Raw genomic sequence first — 21,517 nt, 5'->3', positions numbered from 1 at the left:
GTCCTGAATGCAGATTTCTGTTAGTAAAATGACAACAAACAGACACACACTAATGCTGTGGCATTGTGTTTATTCCAGCAACATGAGCTCTGGGTTTTTTAAATGGGTCAACAGGCAGACATGGTGACATTTTTCACAGTTAGGCTGTGTGCGGGGTATACAGGCTCCATACATACACACCACCCAGGGGGATGAAATGTGGTTTGGCGGTCAGCTAGAGCCAAAGCGAGAAAACATTGCCTGAGGTTCCATGAAAAGTTGAATCTAACACATACCACACGTATGTGTGTCTGCGCTTGTGTGAGTCTAAAGCTATTGTCATCAATAGCATAATCACGCAAACACGGAACAAGGCTTTGCGTTAATAAGCTGTTTGAAGCTCTACGCGGCACGCAAGGGACACACACACACACACAAACACACCAACACACACACGCCTGGGTTTTCCTAACAGGAGGTGGCAGAGGCCTGAGACCGAGGTCTCATTGTCCCTGTCATTAACCGACACCTACAACTAGCTCGTCGGGCCGCACTCACGCAGTCACCACGGCGACAAGAATGCTGAGCATTTTTCATTTCTCCGGTTGCCCGGGCGACAGTAATTACAGGGTGTGGGAGGGCTCACGGGACAGTAGAATTCCGGAATGACCAAAAACGTAGAGGAGAGAGGCATTCGGGCGCCGCCCAGTGACGAACAAGGGCTTAGTTATACATACGAGTGTGCGTGTGTGTTTACGAGCAACATGCAGAGATTCCCCGGGGGCACGTGTGCATGCCTGCCGTGCTGTGGTAATTACAGCGAGGAGATCACACTCCTCGTGTGTGTGTGTGTGTGTGTGTGCAATGCACGCCTGGTGTGTTTACATATGAATGTTTTGTTAAAGCCGGTTACGTTTGAATGTTTAATAGCCAATGTCAACGTAATGGGGCTTTATGTCGTGAGCCTGCTACATTCATATCCAGATGTGCTCCAAGGAACTGAATCTATTCAAGCACACACACCAGGAAGTTGACTGGATCAAAAATAAATCAAATATTTTTTTGAAACCTGTTTAGAAATAGGGTCACTGTGGTTAAATGCTAAATTAAGGAAAGCCAAGGAGATTAAAATAATGTTTACAAATAGGCATATTTATGCATGAAAGAGAGTGAGTGAGAGAGGGGGGGGCTTGTGTTTTGAGGGAGGAAGGAAACAGAAAGTGTGTGTTGTCAGAACACTGTGTATCGTGGAATAGAGAGCAGAAGCAGTGCCGGTGGGTTTATGCCACTGGGGGCCAGGAGAAGAGGTTATCTCTTGAAGTGCACAGTAGACGTGCGGGTCACGGCGTGAGCGAGTTTAACCGGGGTGAAAGGTCAATGTCAACGGTCACGAGAGCTTGTTCGTGGAGGATGTGAGCAGTTCTCAACGGATCAAGTCTGGACCCTTTTCAAGGCAGACATTTCGTCAGAGCAAGAAAAAGAAAGACAGTTGGAAATAGTAACGTGAATGACGGCTCTGTTCTGTTGGAGTGACCCAGGGAGCCGTGTCAGCGTGACAGTGAACAACACGAACAATAGTAGAGCTCTGGAACAGAACCCGACCACCGTCAAGGTTACTGATTCCTCCTTAGCTTTTCCTGCTTTAACAAGTCAAACCGCCACAGAACGGTGTAAAGCGCCTCGTACACAAACGCTATTCCTCTCAAGAAGGGAGCAGCTTTCAAGTGCTAAATATCCGAAAAGGTGTCCGTTCTTCTTCTTACTTCTTCTTTGATTAGACAGTTGCTCATTTCAATCAAAACTAAAGTGGACAAAGAGAGTGAACCGCCAAACTTTTAGCCAGAATTGAATACAAGTGCTCAGATCAATGGAGCGTTTCAACACTTACAGATCAACAACAACTAAGCAAACCGGATGAAGACTGTTTGGAACAAACCAGAAACCTTGAGTTGAGACTCTTTAGTGACTGAACTGTCGAGCTCTCTGACTGAGTGTGTTGAATGAATACAGGGTTTACTCACTTTGTATTGCTCAATGCGAATGAAAGAATAATCATTTTGGAACAAAAAAAACGGGAGTAATATTGAAAAACGAACCCCCACAGCACACACTCTCAACTGGCATGTAACATATGGACACACACGCATAGGCCACGTTGGGATGATTACCATGCAATCAATGTCCTTCAGTGAGATGATTGATTGAAGAAACGGAGCGTCGGTGGTGCTGGGACGGAAACAATCGCTCACTGGAGACACGCACACACACATGGCAGAGTCTCAAGCCATGAGTAAACACACACACAAGGCCACAGGAAGGCAACAAAGAGGCAGAGGCAGAGCTCAAAAGGAAAGGACATTGCCACATGAAGGGAGGACATGTTGCTGTTTGTGATTAAAAGGGGGCAGCTAGGGAGTGTTAATTGTGGAGGAAGAGTTCTTAGGAAATCTCGTTAAAAATCAAATGCAAACCAAGGTTCTAAAATGAATAAATAACTTTTACTTTTAGAAACAGAATTGAAGACAGTCAGTCTCAGGAAAGCACATAAATCACGCGTATTAGGCCATTTTTCAAATTAAACTACCGTGACAAAAACAGAGGAGGTTTAAAATGAGTTTTTAATGAAACAGAATGTTCATTGTTTTATATTTCAGAGCGTCCTCTCCCCCACCAAACGAGACCGTAAGCAGATTAACCATATGTGCGTGTTTTGGCAAACACAGGAAACGTTGGCAGGGTAAAATCATTATCTTCCACCTTTGTGTGCGAACGACTCGCACGTGCATTGTTTCACAGATGGGCTGAAAGAGAGGGACACGAGGAAGTCAAGCAAAAAGCTTTCCATGTGTGCCAGTGAGCAGGGAAATGAGTTCCATGCCACACACCCCTTCACACATTTCCCCCATCATGCCAATTCAACCCAAATGTAGAAGGAAGGGAAAAGAGAGGGGGTGTGGGAGGGGGAAGAGACCTTGCACGGAGTGAATGATAATGTCAATAACACACAATGCCTGATCGCTGAGAGCTGGGTAATTGTTGTGCGCGCATGTGTGTGCATGTGTGTCGGGGGACGCTGGCCTCACGGTTTCTTTTGTGTTTGCCATCTCTTTGTGTGCACGGGTGGCAAAAGGACACGCTGCGGTGCTCCTTCAGCCCTGCCCTTGTGACAGGTGTGTGTATGTGTGTGTGTGTGTGTGTGTGTGTGTGTCCGGGGAGTTTACTGCCGTTTGAGCAGGACGTAGTATAGTGGTTTTGTCTTGTTCATAAAGTGTGTTTTGTTTTGTGTGCGTGAGTTTTAGCGTAGACAATTATTAAAATGGTAATGATACGGTTAAAACGATAAAATACTATTAAAAAATATTCTAAAACAACACGGAAATTCTGTTTTATCTGAACCGCTGCAGTCTCTCCTTCCTAACCGCTGCTAAACCGCTCTTACATTCCACCTCGCTCACTGTGCTCGGGGGCCGTGTCACCTCCCGCCTCTTCTCCTCTCGATTCCTCTCGACTCGGCGTCTGTCTGGTCTCTGTCTTTGTCTGTGAAGGCAGCCGATGCTCGCAGTGTGTTTGGCGAGTTCAAAGAGCTACTCGGGTTGGACTTGCTTGGAGATGGAGATGCTTGTTCCCCGGGCGGGGGGTCGTCCCTCCATGGGGTTTGGTGGAGACCCGGAGGAGGCCCGATGAGACGCTGGGGATCGCAGCTTGTGCATGAGGCAGAGCGGCAGTCAGCTCCTCCCTCTCCTCACATTTCCTTCTTACGGTCTCCTGGAGTAACAACACCTGGAGGACGAGAGACTTATTTAAAAGTTGCTCAAATTAAACAACACACATAGATGAAATAACCACTTGAGCAAAATAGCCATAGACATAGTAAGCTACAGATTCAAAATAAATATATCTCCATGAACCATTACAGATTTTTTCGATTGCTAAACGACAGTGGGCACAACTGGAGTCACATGTGCAAAACTCTAACTACAGTCTGCACAGCAGCAGTTTATGTGGACCAAACTCTAGATCGTTTTCATTGCTTGAACACAGTTTTCAAAACTCTACACACTTATCACATGACGTATCCACAACCTTCACAACACTGTGGATTTACAGCACTTTGTTCAAATGCTAACACAAAACGGAATGTGCCTTTCAAACACTGCTGATTGCAATTTCAGCTGAAAGGCTCAGCAGGTGTCTTGTTTTACACTTGTTAGTGAACACACACACACACACACACACACACATATATATATACAGTACATATATGTAGAGCTCAGAAAGACTCATTTTGGAAATGGAACAAGGAAGACGGGTTGGTGGAGAGAGACAAAGAAGAGACAAAGAAGACAAAGAGCTGTTATTTCAGATGAAATAAGGGCTTCACTTATAGACCATGTGGTGAACCACGGTCTCTCATAGAGAGAGTTGGGGGTGAAACCCAATCTGCAAACATCCACAGTGGCATCTGTAATGCAAGTTTTCCATCATACAAACAGGTGAGAGGAGTTTTTCTCTGCATGGAGGTGGAAAGTGTTTGGTCACCACCCACATGACCAAATGTCTCTTTTGGAAGCCGGATGTGAGGACACGAGAGGACTCGAGGAGTCGAGAGGACTGCCAGGGATGGATGAGGACCTCCAGAAGGTTCTTCCCCAGGTCCATGGCAAGAGAGAACATTAGATGTGATGGTGATGAAAACCTGTGGCCTGATGCTAGAGAGGCAGGATCAGCCCCTCACTTATTTGTTTCAATTACAGTCTGTACTTTTAGTTTCTACCTTTTTTTTCTCATTACTATAATTCCGTAAATTACTACACACTATTGAAGCAAACTGCTAATTTTAATTTACCTTAACATTCCGTTTTGAATGTGTGGTTCACAGTTTTGACAGCAGTGTGTTAGCATTTGAACAAAGTGCTGTAAATCCACAGTGTTGTGCAGGTTGTGGATACGTCATGTGATAAGTGTGTAGAGTTTTGAAAACTGTGTTCAAGCAATGAAAACGATCTAGAGTTTGGTCCACATAAACTGCTGCTGTGCAGACTGTAGTTAGAGTTTTGCACACGTGACTCCAGTTGTGCCCACTGTCGTTTAGCAATCGAAAAAAACTAATACAGACGTGTATTCTATTCACATATACAATTTCTTTCCATTTCTTTCCAGATATAATAAATGTGTTGTTGGGAGGTAATCACATGAACCATGACCTTCTGAGAAATAGAGCCTCTGTCAGGGTCTGATTCAAACCAACCACAGCTCTTTATAGCTCTTGTTATATGACAGCCAGACAATGGGAAAGCTGCTCACTTCAAGTCCTGTGCCAGAGTTTGAAAAATAACAAACTGCTGCTTTCGCAAGGCCCTTCGTAGCTTTGTCATCACTAAACATGCATTTCATGCCAGTATGGCGCACGATCATAAACACTGCTCGCTGGCTCATTTAATTGCAAACACGTGCCATTTGAATGGTTTACGTCATTTTGACCATCTGCTGTTTGAAAACAGACTTGTGTTGTGTGCATCCCTAAAGAGGTCACAAACAAATACAACTAACATCAAACCACGAAACCACACTCTGGCTGCCGTTTAGCGAGGGATAATTACAAAAAATGCTAAAAGATCATTACACAGGTACAGTAACTGAAGTACAATGTTCATAAAGTTAATGAACTGATTCAGCAATACCACTTTTATGTCTTTTTAAAGTCTGCTGCAAATAAAAATAAACTTGACTTGAGTTCATTGAATTGATCGAGGGTGTCAGGCGAACAGCTGGTTTTAATGGCATTTAATTTAACTCATTTGTAGAAGGAAGAAGGTGTCATTTTGTCTGACATGTAAAGCTTCCAATCCGATGACTCCCTGTGCAAACAGTGATCACGTATCACCTCCAGATTCATTCACCCTCGCATTGCTAGATGAATATACGTTATCAAAACGTCCATCTGCAAACACTGACAACAACTTGTGCAGTGTAATCCAAGTCATATTCATCCAGTCGCGAGTAATTCATTTGCAAAACAGAATTTTGGGGTTGACATATATTACATGTTATTTACACGTAGCTCTACGACCTCGGTCTAAATCTGCTCTATGAAGGGATTCCCCAAATATAAACGAGATTTGGTAAATGTGTGTGTTACCGTCATATTTCTTTTCTAATTTTCTTTCATGTGTTCATAATTTTTAACATATGCGCATGTGTTACCATGTGGCTTTACGCCTCTATATGCATTTTCCATGTGCGGCGTGTCACGCCTGCAATTACTGCGATCGCGAGAGACAGTTTGCACATATGTGTTTCACCACTTCCCCTAAGAGTGTTCAAGACCTCTACGCGTGAGTCTCCTTCCCCTCTGTTGCGTGTGTGTGTGATGTGTTGCGTGCCAGTCTAGCGGTGCGGAGAGACGGCCATCATTAGGGGCTCCTAGTGCGAGCAGGGTTACAGGGCCGTTAGGTGGAAGTCACACGCATGCCCACAGGGCCCCTGCTTTTAATCTGACACTGTAAACCACATTCCAGTGGCAACGCACACAACCACACTACGTCTGGACCTGTGTGCGTCTGTGTGTGTGTGTGTGTGTGTGTGTCTGTGTGTCTGTGTGCTTGCTGTGTGACCTCAGTGCTGTTATTGAGAGGTTATAGGTCAGGTGCCCCCCCCCCCCCCCCCCCCCCAGACACAGTGACCTTTTCCTCTTGTCCTGGTCGAACTGCATTCACGCCGGAGATCGAGGGGAGGTGGAGGGAGACCAGACAGGCCGGGGGGGGCAAATAAAGAAAGAAATACAAAGTGAAAGAGTTTGGGAAGGAGCAGACTGAAAATACAAAGCAGAGGGAGGAGGGGAGGGACTGAACCACCACAGTGTGTTTAAGTGTGTGTTCTTGTCTGTGTGTCCATGTGCACAATCACACAACAGAGCTTTAGTATGTGTGCACTGTGTTAGCCATTGAATGACGAGCACGTTTAAGACAATATGTGAACTTTTTGAGAGATCGTGTTTGCGCTAGACAGATCAGATCCAAACAGCAAGCTCAAACTAACTTAAACATGTGCAAACTTAAACATGATATCAACAAATTTTATTATCTGCAGTAGAAAATAAAAGGGACAAAGAACCTGGTACCAAAAGCGAGTCGAGTCGCACCTTTCAGGTGACGGATTTATTGGATAAAACTAGAAACCACATCAGGTCATCGGGATCAGCATTTGTTTCTTTTTTCGCTCGTTGTTTCAGACTTTCAGGTCTAATTTCTGTTGTTCGGTCCTGAAATGACTTTTTCAGTGATGTATCTTTCAAACTGACTGGTTAAAAGGTCACTCACATGCTCTGACACACAATGATGAGAATGCCTCAACATCGCAACAGTATCTCGGCAACAGAGCGATATCACAAGGTCATGATCAAAACCCTCATTATCTCTAACCAACACACGCATACAAACATCCAAAGATCAATAAACTATTCTAAAGAAATGATGGAGGCTCGGGTTAGGAACTAGATAAGACCTGAGGGGGATCATTACAAACAGAACTGAAGGACAGTCTTTAAAGGCTAAAAAAGAAAGAAAGAAAGACATTTAAGAAGAAAGAAAGAAAAAGACACGAATCAAAGGTCATCTGAAGGGATTATACTGATTATACTGATTGATCTGCTCTAAAACCACAAACACAGCAGAGTAAAAATGCCCCCTTTAAATGAGATGAGAAAGAACTGAAAGGAAAGATGGCTGGGGGAAGGAGCTGCTGGGCTGCAGGTCCATGAATGACATAAAAGAGCATGTCAGCTGTGAAATTGGCATCGGGGCACCTTGAACCAGCTGAACCGGCGCTCTGACAGGGAGGCGGTTAAAGAGACAGCGGGCTGGCTGTTAGACGGCTGTCGGACTGCAGCACGATGGAGCCGAGCCAAATGAAAGGGTGAGACGGACGAGAAGGTGATGAAGGAGTGATACAAACGAAGCGTTGAGGACGAAAGGCAAAACACATTATTCAGTGGCACCTTTGCCCCGCCATTTAATAATACTTCAACTCGGATCGAAGTTTTCTACATTATGGTTTGCTTTAATGCTTTAACAGTTTTAATGTGGATTTAGCGTTCTACAATCATAAAGCTGCACGATGTTCGCAAGAGAAAGGGATTAAGGTCCTACGTGTGAGGTGAGAAAGGGCCCTGTTCTAGAGCGGACTGATTGCGCTGTTCTCTGAACCTCCACCATTAGACCTCCAAAGAAAAGTCTTAAAAAGTTGAAATTTGACAGGAGGATGCAAGTGTTTGCATGTGTGGCATTGTGGTTGTTTGTGTATGTGACGGTTTGCATGCTCACTCACTTCCTTTTGCTGTGACCTCACTCACAAAAACACACACTTGATTCTAAATCGAATCCAACTCTGGTTGAAAAGCATTGCAACAGAAACATGCCAGTAGAATGTCGTAAACTAAAGGGAAATCATATTTGTTTCACACGTACGGTGACATTTCTATGGACAATTGAACCGCACAATGGAGAAACATTGCTGACAGACGTGCACAGACAGTGACGTACGCGTACCTCTTCTTGAAATTCAGCATTCCTCTCATTCGCCCGCTGCAGTTGGGCCTCAGCTCGGCTCCGCTGCAGCGCCTCCTGCTGCTGGGAGCGCTGCAGCTCCTGACGTACATCCTCCTCCTCCTCCTCCTCCTCCTCCACCCGGCTTCTCACCTGCATGTCTCGCAGTCCTTGTAGCACCTGCTTTCTCTCCTCCAGCTGGAGAACATTAAATAGTAGATTCCAATTTGCAGATCTGTACAATTAAATAAATCATGATTATTAAACTGTCAACGTGTGGTAACATTAGGAAACCGGTTCACCTGATGTGTTTTTTCTTTTGTCTCACCCCAACTGTGTAGATCTGATGCCTCTCTCTGTCTCCCTTTCTTTATTTCATCAGTACAACCGCAGGGTCATTCACAGTCTGCCTGCATGCGTGTGTGTGTGTGTGTGTGTGTGTGTGTGTGTGTGTGTATGTATATGAAAAATAAACAGACTAACACAGACAAAGACGTAGACTCATCAGACAGGCAGTACATGCAAAGACATAATGGAAAAATGCGGGACTGAAATTCCTGGAAGGGGGAAAATCACAGAGAGGAAATGGACGGACCAAAGGAGAATAAAGAAGGTGAAGGCAAGAAAAAGGGGAAACCAATAAACTGAGTGACGCATGGTCTCTCATTTGCTCTGCAACCACCGGATAATGTATCTCTATTTCATCTAGTTTGATTTCTTCTCAAAATATGTTGATGAAAAAGGGGAGATGGAAGAGTAGAGCCAGATAGGAGGGCGTAGAAAGAAAGAAGAAAGGACCATTGGTTATATTGTAATTATAAAAACGATAAACTACCAATTAGAAAAGTTGACGATATATTACTCCACTACCCGTGTAATATTGTGTAGTGTTCAGCGTCATATTTTCCTCTACAGTCAACATGCATGCACCTTCTTCTGAAGCTGTGTGCCGTCCCGCTGGTATTGTTGCAGTTGGTTCGAACTCCACCTCCCTGTGCAGATTTTCCATCTGCTCCCTCAGCTGCAATGCATTCTGGGTTCTCTGCTCTTTCAGGGCAGCAGCCAGCTAGAAATTCAAAGAGGGAGACAAAGGACACATTGCCACACAAGTTAAATAGTGTGTGTTCCTTCTCACACAGTAATGACATCACTACTGTATTGGGGTTAAAGGATTAGGCTATAAAGGCTAAAAGTGACAAGGAAGTGTTGCTTTCATGATGATGTAAACTGGAAGGACGACTGTCACACAATTTATTAACAAGCTTAACACTCTTACATGCTGAAAATGTGTCTGATAAGAGACGCTGGTTGCATTATAGGTCTGAATACAACCAATGCCCGGAACTCATATTATAATAACAAGGGGCACTGTGGTTATGCAAAGCTTTGGAACAGTGTGTGACAGTGACATCTGTGTGACTGGCCTTGTCATCAAACTCTGGCAGCCAAAAAGTGAATTGTCAGCGACATGAAACACACAGATTTTGGCTGCGAGAGTGGGGCTAAAGTTGCATGTGACATATTTTCAGTCGGGATTAGCCAAGGCTACCTCGTTCTGCAGGAGATCAGACAAACTGAGGGTCAGTGCCACGGGCTCAGGTCACGGCCGGTGTGTTTGTCTCTGTGTGTTTATGCCGTCAAGTGTGAACAAAGAAAAACCGTCAGGGAGAAAATAAGGACAGATTGGTGTGTGTGAAAATGTGAATATTTGTTCCGGTGTGTGTGCGTGTGTATTATGCTTGTGGTTTGAGAGACTATGAGAGACTAAGATTGCGTGCACTAGATCAAATGAGAAAACACCACTTCCTCTTAGCTCGGTGAGTGTGCGTGTGACGATGGCCTGTGGGTGTATATCCTTTTGTGCGTGCAATTGTGTGTATCTGTGCATGTACACAGCTGCCATTTGTATTGAAAAAGTGATCACATCCTTTAATACCAGAAACACGGCAGGAAGCCGATAATGAACAATGACTTGTATGAACATGTGTGTGCAAACTGTAACATTACACCTATAGAGTGCAAGCTGACTGAAGGCGATATCTTATTTTAGAAATGAATTACACTTAATGGAAAATGATCGGTGAGTTTGATGAAAGTATCATTGACAGTATATACTATAAAATTATATTTGTATGTATATTTAAAATATTTAAAATAACAAAATAATATAAAATGTTCTCATTCAATTTAGTGTCAAAACGTTTGACTGTTTCTGTCTGTGTACAAAAAATGCAATATACAGACACAGAGGTGCACACTCACTCACATACTCATTATTCTTCTGAGATGATAATAACAATAAGCTGGCTGGTTACATTTAATTAACGTTTACATGTGGAGTATATGCTGTAATGTAGAGCTGTGTGTACATCTGTCTGATGACATGTGCTGGGTGAGTGACGAAGTTAAATAATTGGCTGGTGTTTAGTCATCGGTTGTTGCTGTTTCATAGTAATTACGACAAATGTTAACATTTCTGGCCAGAAAATTGGTTGAATTTGATCATAATTTCATTGCATTTCATTTTATTTCATTGCATTTCAGTACTCTATAGAAAAATAGTCCCTGTATGCACGTAAACAGCATTGGGTCTCCTTGGAAGATCTTGCACCATCTCATCGCTCATGACATCCACCTTAATAGTCCGGTTGCGGAAGTTTGCGTTGCCTGAAAACGATAATTTGTGGGATTTCCGGGTCTTTTTCGGCGATTGCCACCGAGTTAAAGGTTGAAACGTCAACTAACGATCGCGCAAAATCTAACCTGTTACTTTAACTGTACATTATCGCTCAATAATGCAACCCCGTGACTCTCAAGCAATCAGAACGCTGGATTTCATCTACCCGTATTATAATCATTCAACCGGTTCTGTCTGATTGTTTTACAGTTAATCTGACAACTGGAGAAATTGTCCTCAACCTCAAATATCACAGTCTTCAATTTTAAAACCAGTAATCCGATTCGGAACTGAAGAAAAGCCAGAGCACCGTTCAATGCAAAGCAACAATGTTGCACAATTACTAAGAATTTATAAAAACAAAATGAAAAAAAACAATCAGACAGCAGTGATTTAATGCTATGATCTACTTTTCTACTCTGGTATCTTCCCTGTTAAAGTCCTCTGAACTGTGACAAAGGCTTGGATTCCGTCGTAACGTCTGTTTACTTTGACAGACTGGAACTAAATGTCGGCCCGTCAGGAACCGATACACCCAAAGTCACTGAGTAAGAGTAGCGTTTGGATTTGTACAAGTTCAACAAACAGAACTGTATTGTTGCATCTACAGAGGATATAACCAATATCCACTTTCAATAACCAATTTATTGTGGTATTTACTTACTTATAAGGATGTCTGGACCAGTTTTATTCTTTTTTCAAATATAATCCAGCAGCGTTGTGTACTGTTCCAAAATGATCAGGCAATTTAAATATATTGGGCAGTTAATCAGCAGTACAATCAAAAATTATCTTCAAGTGAATTTGCTGTTTGCAGTCTTCTTCGTCTTGGTCAGGGCTCTGGCATGGGACTCTATTAAAGGAAATCAGATAAACATGTAAATACATTGCAGCATTTGGTCCCTCAGATATCTCACTTTGCAATACCAATTGTGCCTGTGCCTCAGCTTAACGGTAAAGGAATCCAGTGGCCTTCAGCTTGTTACGGTTTCTAATTGCAACCCATTGAATTCCTTTAGGTTCACCTCTCCCATTCCGAGAGCATCAAAAACCTACAACGCCTCCAAAGCCATCGATCGCTTTGTTCATTCCAGGCTTCTAGAAACACTGCAATGGCAACATGGCAGACTGCATGGCAAAGGACCCGCTCCCTACAGCATGTAATTATAACAAATGCTCATTCTATGTGGACAAAATAAACTAATAGTTGAATATTAGATTCCCTCTTTGCCAGTAAATCCCCTGAAATATGACACTCCAGGCCGTGAATTTCCTCTAAAATGAATGTGGAATCAAAAGTAAACTGAACCTGTTAACATGGAGCTTCCACAGTGTAATGAAAAGATAATGTAAAAATAAGAAGATACCACCTAGTCAGAGTAAAATGCTCTCGCTCGTACACAAACACACACACGGGAGATCCATTAAGCATTTTGTCAGTGCAGCACTTTTGGCAGTTGAATAGATAAGTAAGCCAACATCACATCTATATCCTGATAATCCAAAAGGCTTTGATAATATGATGATCCTCTCAGCATGTTCGGTTACACGAGGAATATTTAACAGGAACACTCCCAGCAGTCTCCAGGGGAAAAGAGACAGGGAGACGATAAAGCAAAAGAAACAGCTGCAAAAGAAAGTCAGACAGAGTTGACATAGCAGGGGGGATTTCATTGATTTGCTGATCCAAATCCAAATAAAATGTGTCATCTCAGCAGCTGTTCATGCTGATAAGATGTGTAGCAGCACGTATCTGAATCCAGCCACCGAGAAGTTAAGACCGTATGTTTCCTAACAATATTTGTTCAGTTTGAGTTGGCTGCAAAGGCCGATGACATGATTTCAATATAAGTGTAAATCCCAATGTGACTGCGTCATAGTCCTTTCTGTGAGTAAGTAGGCCCATCTCTAAAATAAAACTGCGTCAGCTATGTGTGTGTCTGTGTGTGTACAAGCACAGTTGACTGTGTGTATATCTCAAAGTGGAGTGGATGATCTGCTGTATGATGGAGAGCAGCTACAGTCCATCTCTTCCTAGTCGGTGCAGACACAATATTATTCACTCCACTGGCTCTGGCCAATCACACCAGCCTACACACACACACACACACACACACACACACACACGGATGCAGACCCAGACAGACAGCCATGCATGAATACTTCCCAAGAGTTGTAAGTTTGATGCCAAGGTCTGACTCCAGCAGCTCATTTAAATGTGCCTATCTTGTAAAAGATGGGACTCGGAGGGGAGATGTGAGCTTTAAAAGGAGTGTCGCTGTTCCTCCAGCATCATGAAACCCTCCACCAGTAAGAAAACATGACAGGTTAGACAGGTTCAGGGTTGTCCTGTGGCACGCACACCTCTACACTCTCGATGTTTTGGGGTCAGCACAGATATATTTAGGATGGGATGAGGACATTTCTACTTTGCACGACCGACATCATAACAGTTTGTGTAAAATCTTTTTGTCCAAAGCGCATAATCTTTTTGCAGTTGCTCTCAGCTGGTGAAAAAGTGAGGATTTGATGTTTTATAAAGCTGAAGACTCTCTAGTGTACAACGAACTGCTGATGCACGACTTCCTGCGTGTTTGTATCCCGCTGTGATCTATAATTCTGCTTCCCTGGTTATTAAAAAAAGAAGACCCCTGCAAAGGTAGACGTTTTAAAATCAACCCTAAGCCTGCATGTGCACATGTGTGCGTGTCGGCATGTCTGTCTATGCGTGTGTGAGACCCCCCGGGGAGCGGCAGCGTGCAAATCCAGCCCTCGGAAGGAGGTCTGGGGGGATTACAGGGAGGAATGATGGGAAAATCTGGGAGCACTCTCTCATTCACTCACACGCCAGGCTGCTATTAAGGACAGGCGAGTGTGTGTGTGTGTGTGTGTGTGTGTGTGTGTGTGTGAGCAGTGTGTGGGTGTGCGTGTGAGCAGTGTGTGGGTGTGCGTGCGGCCTGAACGGCTGCTACCTCGTCTAAAGGCACATTCTATTTTTCCACTTAATGCTGATACAACCTGCGTCTGCACACGCACGCAAACAAGCTCAATGGCAATTTTAAATAGTATTTATTGTTTATGAATCAACAACGTGGGTCAACAGGAATCTTCCCTGAAATCATCTTAAACGGCCTCTTTGCTTTTTCTTCAGGGAAGAAGTCAAGAATCTTCTCCCCATGCTTTTGCAGCAGGAATGGACTGACTTACGAATGCACAGCAAATTTCCCTGTGAACAAAAAGGGCCGAGTGTCACAACTAAAGTACAAACCCAGACAACGATTATATAATGTTTACAGTCTGGGAGGAAAATGTCAAAAATACAAACACAGAAGAGAGAACAAAGCGCTGTTAGACAGTGAACAAAGCAGAAGGGAGGGATCTTACAGGTGTGCTGTTGTGATTCATCTATTTAAGTCTTTTATTAGCCTAATTGTGTGAAGCCAAACCACTTCCCTGTATAAGGGAAGACAGAAGGGATCATCAGCTCGCTCACGAACACATTCCTCCGCTGCTTGAAACAAGTCCTCTCACATCTAACAGACGGATGAGGAACTGCACAGATCCTCCTGACCTCTCGTGATTCTCTCCACCTTTTGCCACTCCACCCCCCCGCCCTCATATTTATTTTCCTCGCTTACCGAATCAAGGGCAAGCTGTCACGTTTCAAGCGTGTGCGATTGTTTGCGGCGCCTGTGACCCAGGCTGCGTGCACGCGACAGCCAGGCGGTGTGCGAAGCAACGACTGCAACCGCAAGTCATGCTCTCCACTCCTCCTCCACTGTATCCGTCCTTCGCTTATTCTTTGCCTCCCACTATTCCTTCGTCCATCCCTTCTCCACTCGTGTGTCTTGTATGATTCCCGACCCGCGGTCGCAGCGCGCTGCCGCTGGGAGGCCGTTGTCTGTTAGGTAACTTCTCTTTTTGCTGTCAGCGGGCAACTGGTTTTCATCAACAACGGCTTTGGTGCACAATAGACAATTTAAAACTGCAGCCAATAGAGACGATGGGGAGGAAACATAACGTGACGGACTGACTTTCTTCAGTAGCAGTAACTCTGCTTTAATGTAGGTCTGTTTTGAGTTTAATTTTACACAAATGCCCCTAATTTAATCATCATAACATCACTTATTTTTCTCGTAATTGTCCATTCGTAGTGCGGAATAAATCGTCCCAGTACTTCATTCTATATGGACGCTACAGCAAAATTAAACATTATGGTGGGTATGAAGGGGACATGAAGCTACATTTTCACCATCAACACGTATTAAGGTCTTATAAACCCATATTAAGCAGCAGAAAGGCTATTACGCAATCCACATCTGTCGATACAATCTACAGAACAATCTACCCCGTTTGTAAACGCGTGGGGAGGGTTTAGCGTTGCACACAGAGCGTGTTTGTATGAATATGAATGACTACGGGAAGAGGAAAAAGATGGAACTGGATGAGATTGTTATTGGAGCCTTGGTAAGAGGAAGCACAGGAGCTTAACGTCTATAAATGTCGTATAAATCTGCGTGCGAGTGTGTAAGGACGACTTCAAAGGGAACGGCGTGCGATTTTTTATGGGCCGCTGGAGGTCAGTGGAAGTGGTCAAACCCTGACTTTATAACAAAGGCACATGATAATCTTGGAATGTGCGTGCGTGTTCATGTGCATATGTTTAAATACTTGCATTGTGAACACAAGCGAGTACAATCAATCATTCATCAGCCTCACAAAGAAGGACGTTTAGACACACACACACACACACACACAAAGAAACACTGACGTTACTGTTACTTACCCCTGCATAGAGATGACCTATATACACACCTATACATGTAAATGGTTTATTTCTGTTCATCGCCATGAAACAACCAGCTATGGTGGAAATGAGTGGATAATGTCCTCAAAGGAAATCAATAGTATCATAAGCTTGTTTGTGCTTAAGTATTTATTATAGACTAACGTATAGGAAATTCAAGAATAGACAAATTATCGAACAGACAGGAGTTCATGGCTGCTGAAAGAGTGTTTCTCTCCCTGAGAGGAGCAGGAAGGTCTGACACAGCTTTTCGGAGGAAGAGAAGCTTTAGTACACATCAGAGGTCCCTGATGTCCCCTCAGAAGGAAAATCCTGCACAGAGTAACAGGACACAGGTGTGAAGGAATGCACACTTCAAGCCACCCCAAGTTCACGAGAGGTCACAGAGTTTCCACGAGAACTCTGTGCAATCGGATCAATTTAAGCCCAACACTAGCAAACCCACGTTGTGTCGATTTGATCATCTGAAATGAGGCACAATACTCATGGAGAGGTAACACCTTACAAAAGAGACCGGACAAAGCTTTACTCCCTTTGTGTGCTCTCTGAAACATACTGGTTCATCTCCCAAAAAGGGATATATAAGTGATGATGTCACTTTTCAAACCAGCAAAGCGAAGCCATGCACAGAAGCTGGCTTCCTGTGAGCTGCATGTGGCCGACACATTTTAAACCGCCGTTTAAAATGTGACACAAATAAGTCGCACAGGGAAGATGTCAGATCAGTTTAGAAACCGCAAAAGCACAATGAGCAGTTAAAACTAGAAATGTTCTTGAAACAGACTGAGTAGGATGTACTGTTAATCTGTTTTGTTATGAGTGTTATGTTGTTCAGGGGAAGAAGTTAAATGGTTTTTGCGTTAGTTTGCGGTGTCGGTGGCGCTCTGGTGGCCTGGGAAGCTGTCGAACTGTCACAGTGACAGAGAAGGTGAGGAGGGTTGTTTTGTGTGTTGCCCTGCTAGCATGTGTGAGTTAGTGTGCGTCAGGGAGCTGTTGGTTGAGCATGTGTGTGTAATAAAAGGACACCTGCAAGATGACGTCTCGCAGCTTTCTTTTTCCAGGGTTGCTGTACCAAACGTATTCACGGTCCGGAGACACTCGTCGACGAATGTTGATGTTAAACATGCTCAAATTCAAAACGCAAAGCGTCCTACAAGCATTGAGAGTTTATTTTTAAAATGGGTTTCTGGACGTTCCCCGTTATACTCAAAAATTAGATGCTCGGTGAAACGGTAGTCTGTGAGCAGAGAGCAGAGTGGACGGAGCGGAACAGCACAGATAACCCAGTCGGGACCTTTTCTCTCCTCAGCTCTCTCCTTTCCAGCTGGACCTTCTCCAGAGCTTCCTTCCCCCGTGTCACTTCCTCTTCAGCTGCGCAGAGTGACGCCAGCTGCCCCTGCATGATGTCACACCTGCGTTGGCATGACAACCACCTCTCGTGTTTCTCCGCCAGCTCCTCTTTTAACCTGTCGACGAGATGCAGAGGATGAGCACAAACCCACACATTTTCATCTACATTATGTCTGTGCATTTTACATAACTATACAAAACACACACTCGCGCTCACACATGCCGGCAAACAGTAAGTCCACACTGACTGGTCAACAGGTGAGTTTAGGCGTCAGAGCAACTCTGTTAAGCTGTAATCTTATCAAGCTCCTTTTAGCGGTTGACACATATAAACACACCAAAGCTGGGTCAAACCCCAAACTCTAATTAGTTAGCATTAGTTTCGGTCATCCCCCGCGGTAGACGTCTTTTTTTTTTTTTTTTAAATCAATGGCACGCGATCGACTGGTACTGCCTTTGAGATCGACTACTCGATCGCGATTGACGTATTGAGCACCCCTGATCTAGCACATCGATGGAAAGACTAATGAGGCAATAATGGAAATGCACAGACATGTTTTCTTATCTCTCCTCCTTAGTCCAAGGAAAGCGTGAGAATATAAATGACCATCAGTCAACAATCCATTACGGTATTGACAATCAGTTAATGAAAAGACCTCAACTAATTTGAAGTGAAACTGGAGATATTCAACATAAAGCCGCAACTACTAGATAGCGTATAGATTTCTCTCCAGAAAGCAAAGCTAGTTGACTGCATACACATCACTATTAAGCAGGCATGGGCTCCGATCTTGGATCATTTCGCAAATTGTTGTCTCCTGTTACGTTTCCTCTGAGCAATGGAGGGAGCGGCCTTTCCTCCCCCAAACCTCACATCCCTATACGCAAAGAGCCGCCCCCGCCCCAAGTGGACGGCTATCATGTGTTGAGCAGCATAGGAGCCAGAGGGTGAGATCAGAGGCCGCTGTGTGGGAAGGGAAATACATTGACAGTGTAATTGAACACACCAGGCTGCCGATGGCTTAGAAAAAGAATACCAGCAGATACCATGTGAAGAAATACACACCCAACATACATCTAACGCCTGCACGGAGAGATGAGAGGCCCCGCGTGTGTGTGTGTGTGTGTGTGTGTGTACACACCCCATGTGTGGTGGGTGTGCTGCGTATTAGTGGGATGGAGTCCCATAGAAGTGTCTCTGCATATCTATAATATGCGCATGCCTCTGTGCACAGATGAGTGTGTGTGTGTGTGTGTGTGTGTGTGTGTGTGTGTGTGTGTGTGTAAGGGGAAACATGACTCTACGCCAGCTAAGGAGTGCTTCCATCTGTTTCACCGTCCTCACGCGAAGCATTGTCACTGGTACTTTGGGGAGCCTATGATCTCCTCGACTGACCCAAGAGCAGATCTCAGCTGACACTTTTATCCCCACTTCTCTGCCGGAAGACGCAGATGGAGGAAGAGAAGTGAAGCGGAGGAAGTGGATGATTTGGAGGACAATGAGGCAGATAAGTACGGGGATTGTGGGAAAGCTGGAGACGTATTTATCACATGGTAAAGCCAAATTGCAGAATAAAAAGCAAGAAGAGAGCACAGCATAGTCGAGTAGTTTTCCCGTGTGTTGCTTCTCAGAGTCTTTCTGCTTCCCCTCACTATGTCTCCTCTGCTTTCTAGGGACACCAAGTGCAAAGCATGGTCGTTCAGTTGTTGATTCAGAACGTTTCTACGCCCACATAGATGGAAATAAAATAACCCTCTTTAAATATAATTCTCTTTAATTGCAGCTAAATTTCAAACTCAGGCATATGGAAATATAATATACCCGACCAGGGTATGATTTAACATTCTCAAGTGTCATTGAAAAGTACTTGAGAAGATAATAAATCCATACAACTCCTGTTCTGTCTACTCCTACGCTTCAATCTCGGAGCGGAAGGAGCTTAACTTTGCCTTCGCCCCCCGGATCATCAAAAGTTCAAGAAACCTCCTGGATATGACGACTCTTTTGGTCGGCAAAATGGTTATCATTTTAAAAGTGAGCAGCTTTCCACAAGTTGTTTAGAACTTATTGTAAATTCAAATAAGCTCCGAGTGTGAGGCTGAGTTTTTTTTAAATCAACTCGTCCTCCAGCTGCTGCCTCGCTCTTGAGAAAGTAAATTGGAAATCAGTTTTAATTCTAATTCTGCGTGCCATGACAGTATTTGGTTCTCCCACCTCCTGTGCACACACACGCGCACGCACACACGCACACCCACACACACACACCCACACACACACTCTACCCTAACCCTCCCAACCCTGCCGGCTTCCCAGGCTAATCCCCTCTCTGGCGGCATGATCAGTTAATGTGTGTGTGTGTGTGTGTGTGTCTGTCTAGCCCGGTGACCTTGCAGTTACACGCAACGAGGATACAAAGTGAGAGGGCTCGCACGTCTGAGCTCACAGGCAGACACCCTGTTTTCACTGCCAGCGTACCGATTGTACCGATTCAGTGCAGCTCATCGCCATCAATCATTTATCATTACAATAGGGTGGCTGTTGTTTCTGCGAAATGAATAACTAGACGCTGTGCTGCTGAAAGCTGCTCATGAGCATATTTGGTTTGATTTAAAAATAAATAAATAAATAACAGCAGTATTTTCAACAATATTTGAGTCACATACAGGCAGAGGAACAGACATAAGCACACACAATCACAAAGAGGGGAACACACTCACAGCTGTCTGGCACCAGTTGTCAGCCTCTCTTTGTACCTCTCATCACACATCTCCGTGTGCATTTCATCTCTCTCTCTCTCTCTCTCTCTCTCTCTGTTTTTTAGTTACTGGTGAATTACAGCGTGCTCCTACACTCCGCCTGTGCAGCTACTGCGTTCTGTTTGTAACCCTCGTCCTTCTCTGTCCTCTTTCTGTCTCTGCGTTCAGACACCACTTCCAGGTGCTGTTTCCAATATTTGTTTATCTGCTGGTCTCCTGTTTGTGACTCCTTCTCTGAGGCGAGAAGTGAGTACAGATGAATGAGATGAGATGTTTTGTTTTTTGTTAATTGCTGTGAGGTGCAGGGTTAGAAGTGCAGTCAGGTGCACGGCGCACCGAGGGAGTAGCTGCAGGCGTGATGTGTAAACAGTGGGAAATAGGTGAGATTAGCTCGTACGTTATCAGCGGGCATGTCGAGCGCAGCTTAGGACCACAGATTTCCATGGACATGTGAGTCAAATCTTTCCGTGCACGTCAGCTGCATTCTCTTGATGTCAAAGGGTCACGTGAGAATTGAGTGTGTAAGAGACAACATGGACTGTTTGTTCTGAACAACAATGGCGGCTCTTAATGAGGTTTGCCCAGATGCTGCAATGGCATGAGTAACATCAGCAGTGGAGGGTGTCTCTCCTTTGGAAGACAAACAAAGAACGGCCCTGAAGGCTTTTCTCTAGGGAACAACTCTGTCAGGCGTTTGATTGACATATGGTTCATCCAATCACTTGCCACATATTGTTTGAAAGCCTCTTTGCCAAACACTTTAAAATGCCTTGTCTCAGATGGTTTGGTGTAATAACATCTAGCGGATCAGGTTCAATCACCTCCACTTGTAATAGTTTGTACATTATAAAGTAAGTAACTGTCGAATTGTGAATCTTAACCGGTCAGTTACTTGTTGGAGGAGGGAAAAAGTCTGATTTCGTAAGACCAGGAAAACACAGTGGACATCGTGCTTAATAACAGACTCCAGATGGATCGCACGTGCCGCCTAGAAAGCTGAATAGGTGTTGTAGATGACAGATGCAGATAAGAATCAACAATTATCTTCACTCTTCCTTCCTGCTCATTATCCGAATAAGTATAATATACAAATGAAAGCGAAGAAAACTGTTTACTACAATCTCGTCAAATGTCTGCAAAATACCAAACCACCACATGAGAGAGAAAAGCCTCTCTGCATTTCAGGAAAATACCATTTATTGTGCGGCATGTGCTCACATGATAACAGAGCCCAGAGGGAACGAGAGAGAAAGCAGAGGGATGAGTTGTTTATGTGGTTGATTTGATCAAATACGTGATAAACACGGGGCTGAGGTGACGGCAGGGAGGAGAAGTGTCAGAGTGTGTGATTGCCGGTCGGGAAAATGTCAGAGCAACATTTTGTAGGAAATGAGGTCTTGGCCA

The 21,517-nt window shown here is 44.2% G+C and overlaps 1 protein-coding gene across 37 annotated transcripts in view; it reads right to left on the bottom strand.

Moving 5' to 3' along the window:
• Positions 1-2,579: 2,579 nt before the first annotated feature.
• lekr1 (Leucine-, glutamate- and lysine-rich protein 1) overlaps positions 2,580-21,517 on the bottom strand; it is a 58,878-nt gene continuing 39,940 nt past the window's right edge. For 8 of the 37 annotated variants that reach the window (XR_013468827.1, XR_013468829.1, XR_013468839.1 and 5 more), the window contains 4 exons: positions 17,301-17,472; positions 10,072-16,318; positions 8,526-9,588; positions 2,580-3,759 (listed from right to left, as the gene is read on the bottom strand). Coding sequence is in view for 5 of the 37 variants with exons in the window: in XM_078109163.1 (XP_077965289.1) it covers positions 8,575-8,720; positions 9,453-9,588; positions 17,301-17,472 (454 nt within the window). In the remaining 32 variants the exon portion in view is untranslated. Of the gene's footprint in view, positions 3,760-8,525; positions 9,589-10,071; positions 17,473-21,517 lie in introns of all 37 variants that reach the window. The other 29 variants (XR_013468820.1, XR_013468813.1, XR_013468836.1 and 26 more) reach the window with 15 other exon arrangements.

This window comes from Gasterosteus aculeatus, chromosome 1 (assembly GCF_964276395.1).
Source record: "Gasterosteus aculeatus chromosome 1, fGasAcu3.hap1.1, whole genome shotgun sequence".
NCBI lineage: Eukaryota > Metazoa > Chordata > Actinopteri > Perciformes > Gasterosteidae > Gasterosteus > Gasterosteus aculeatus.
Note: the sequence above shows the minus strand (reverse complement) of the source record. Positions and strands in the feature narration are given on the sequence as shown.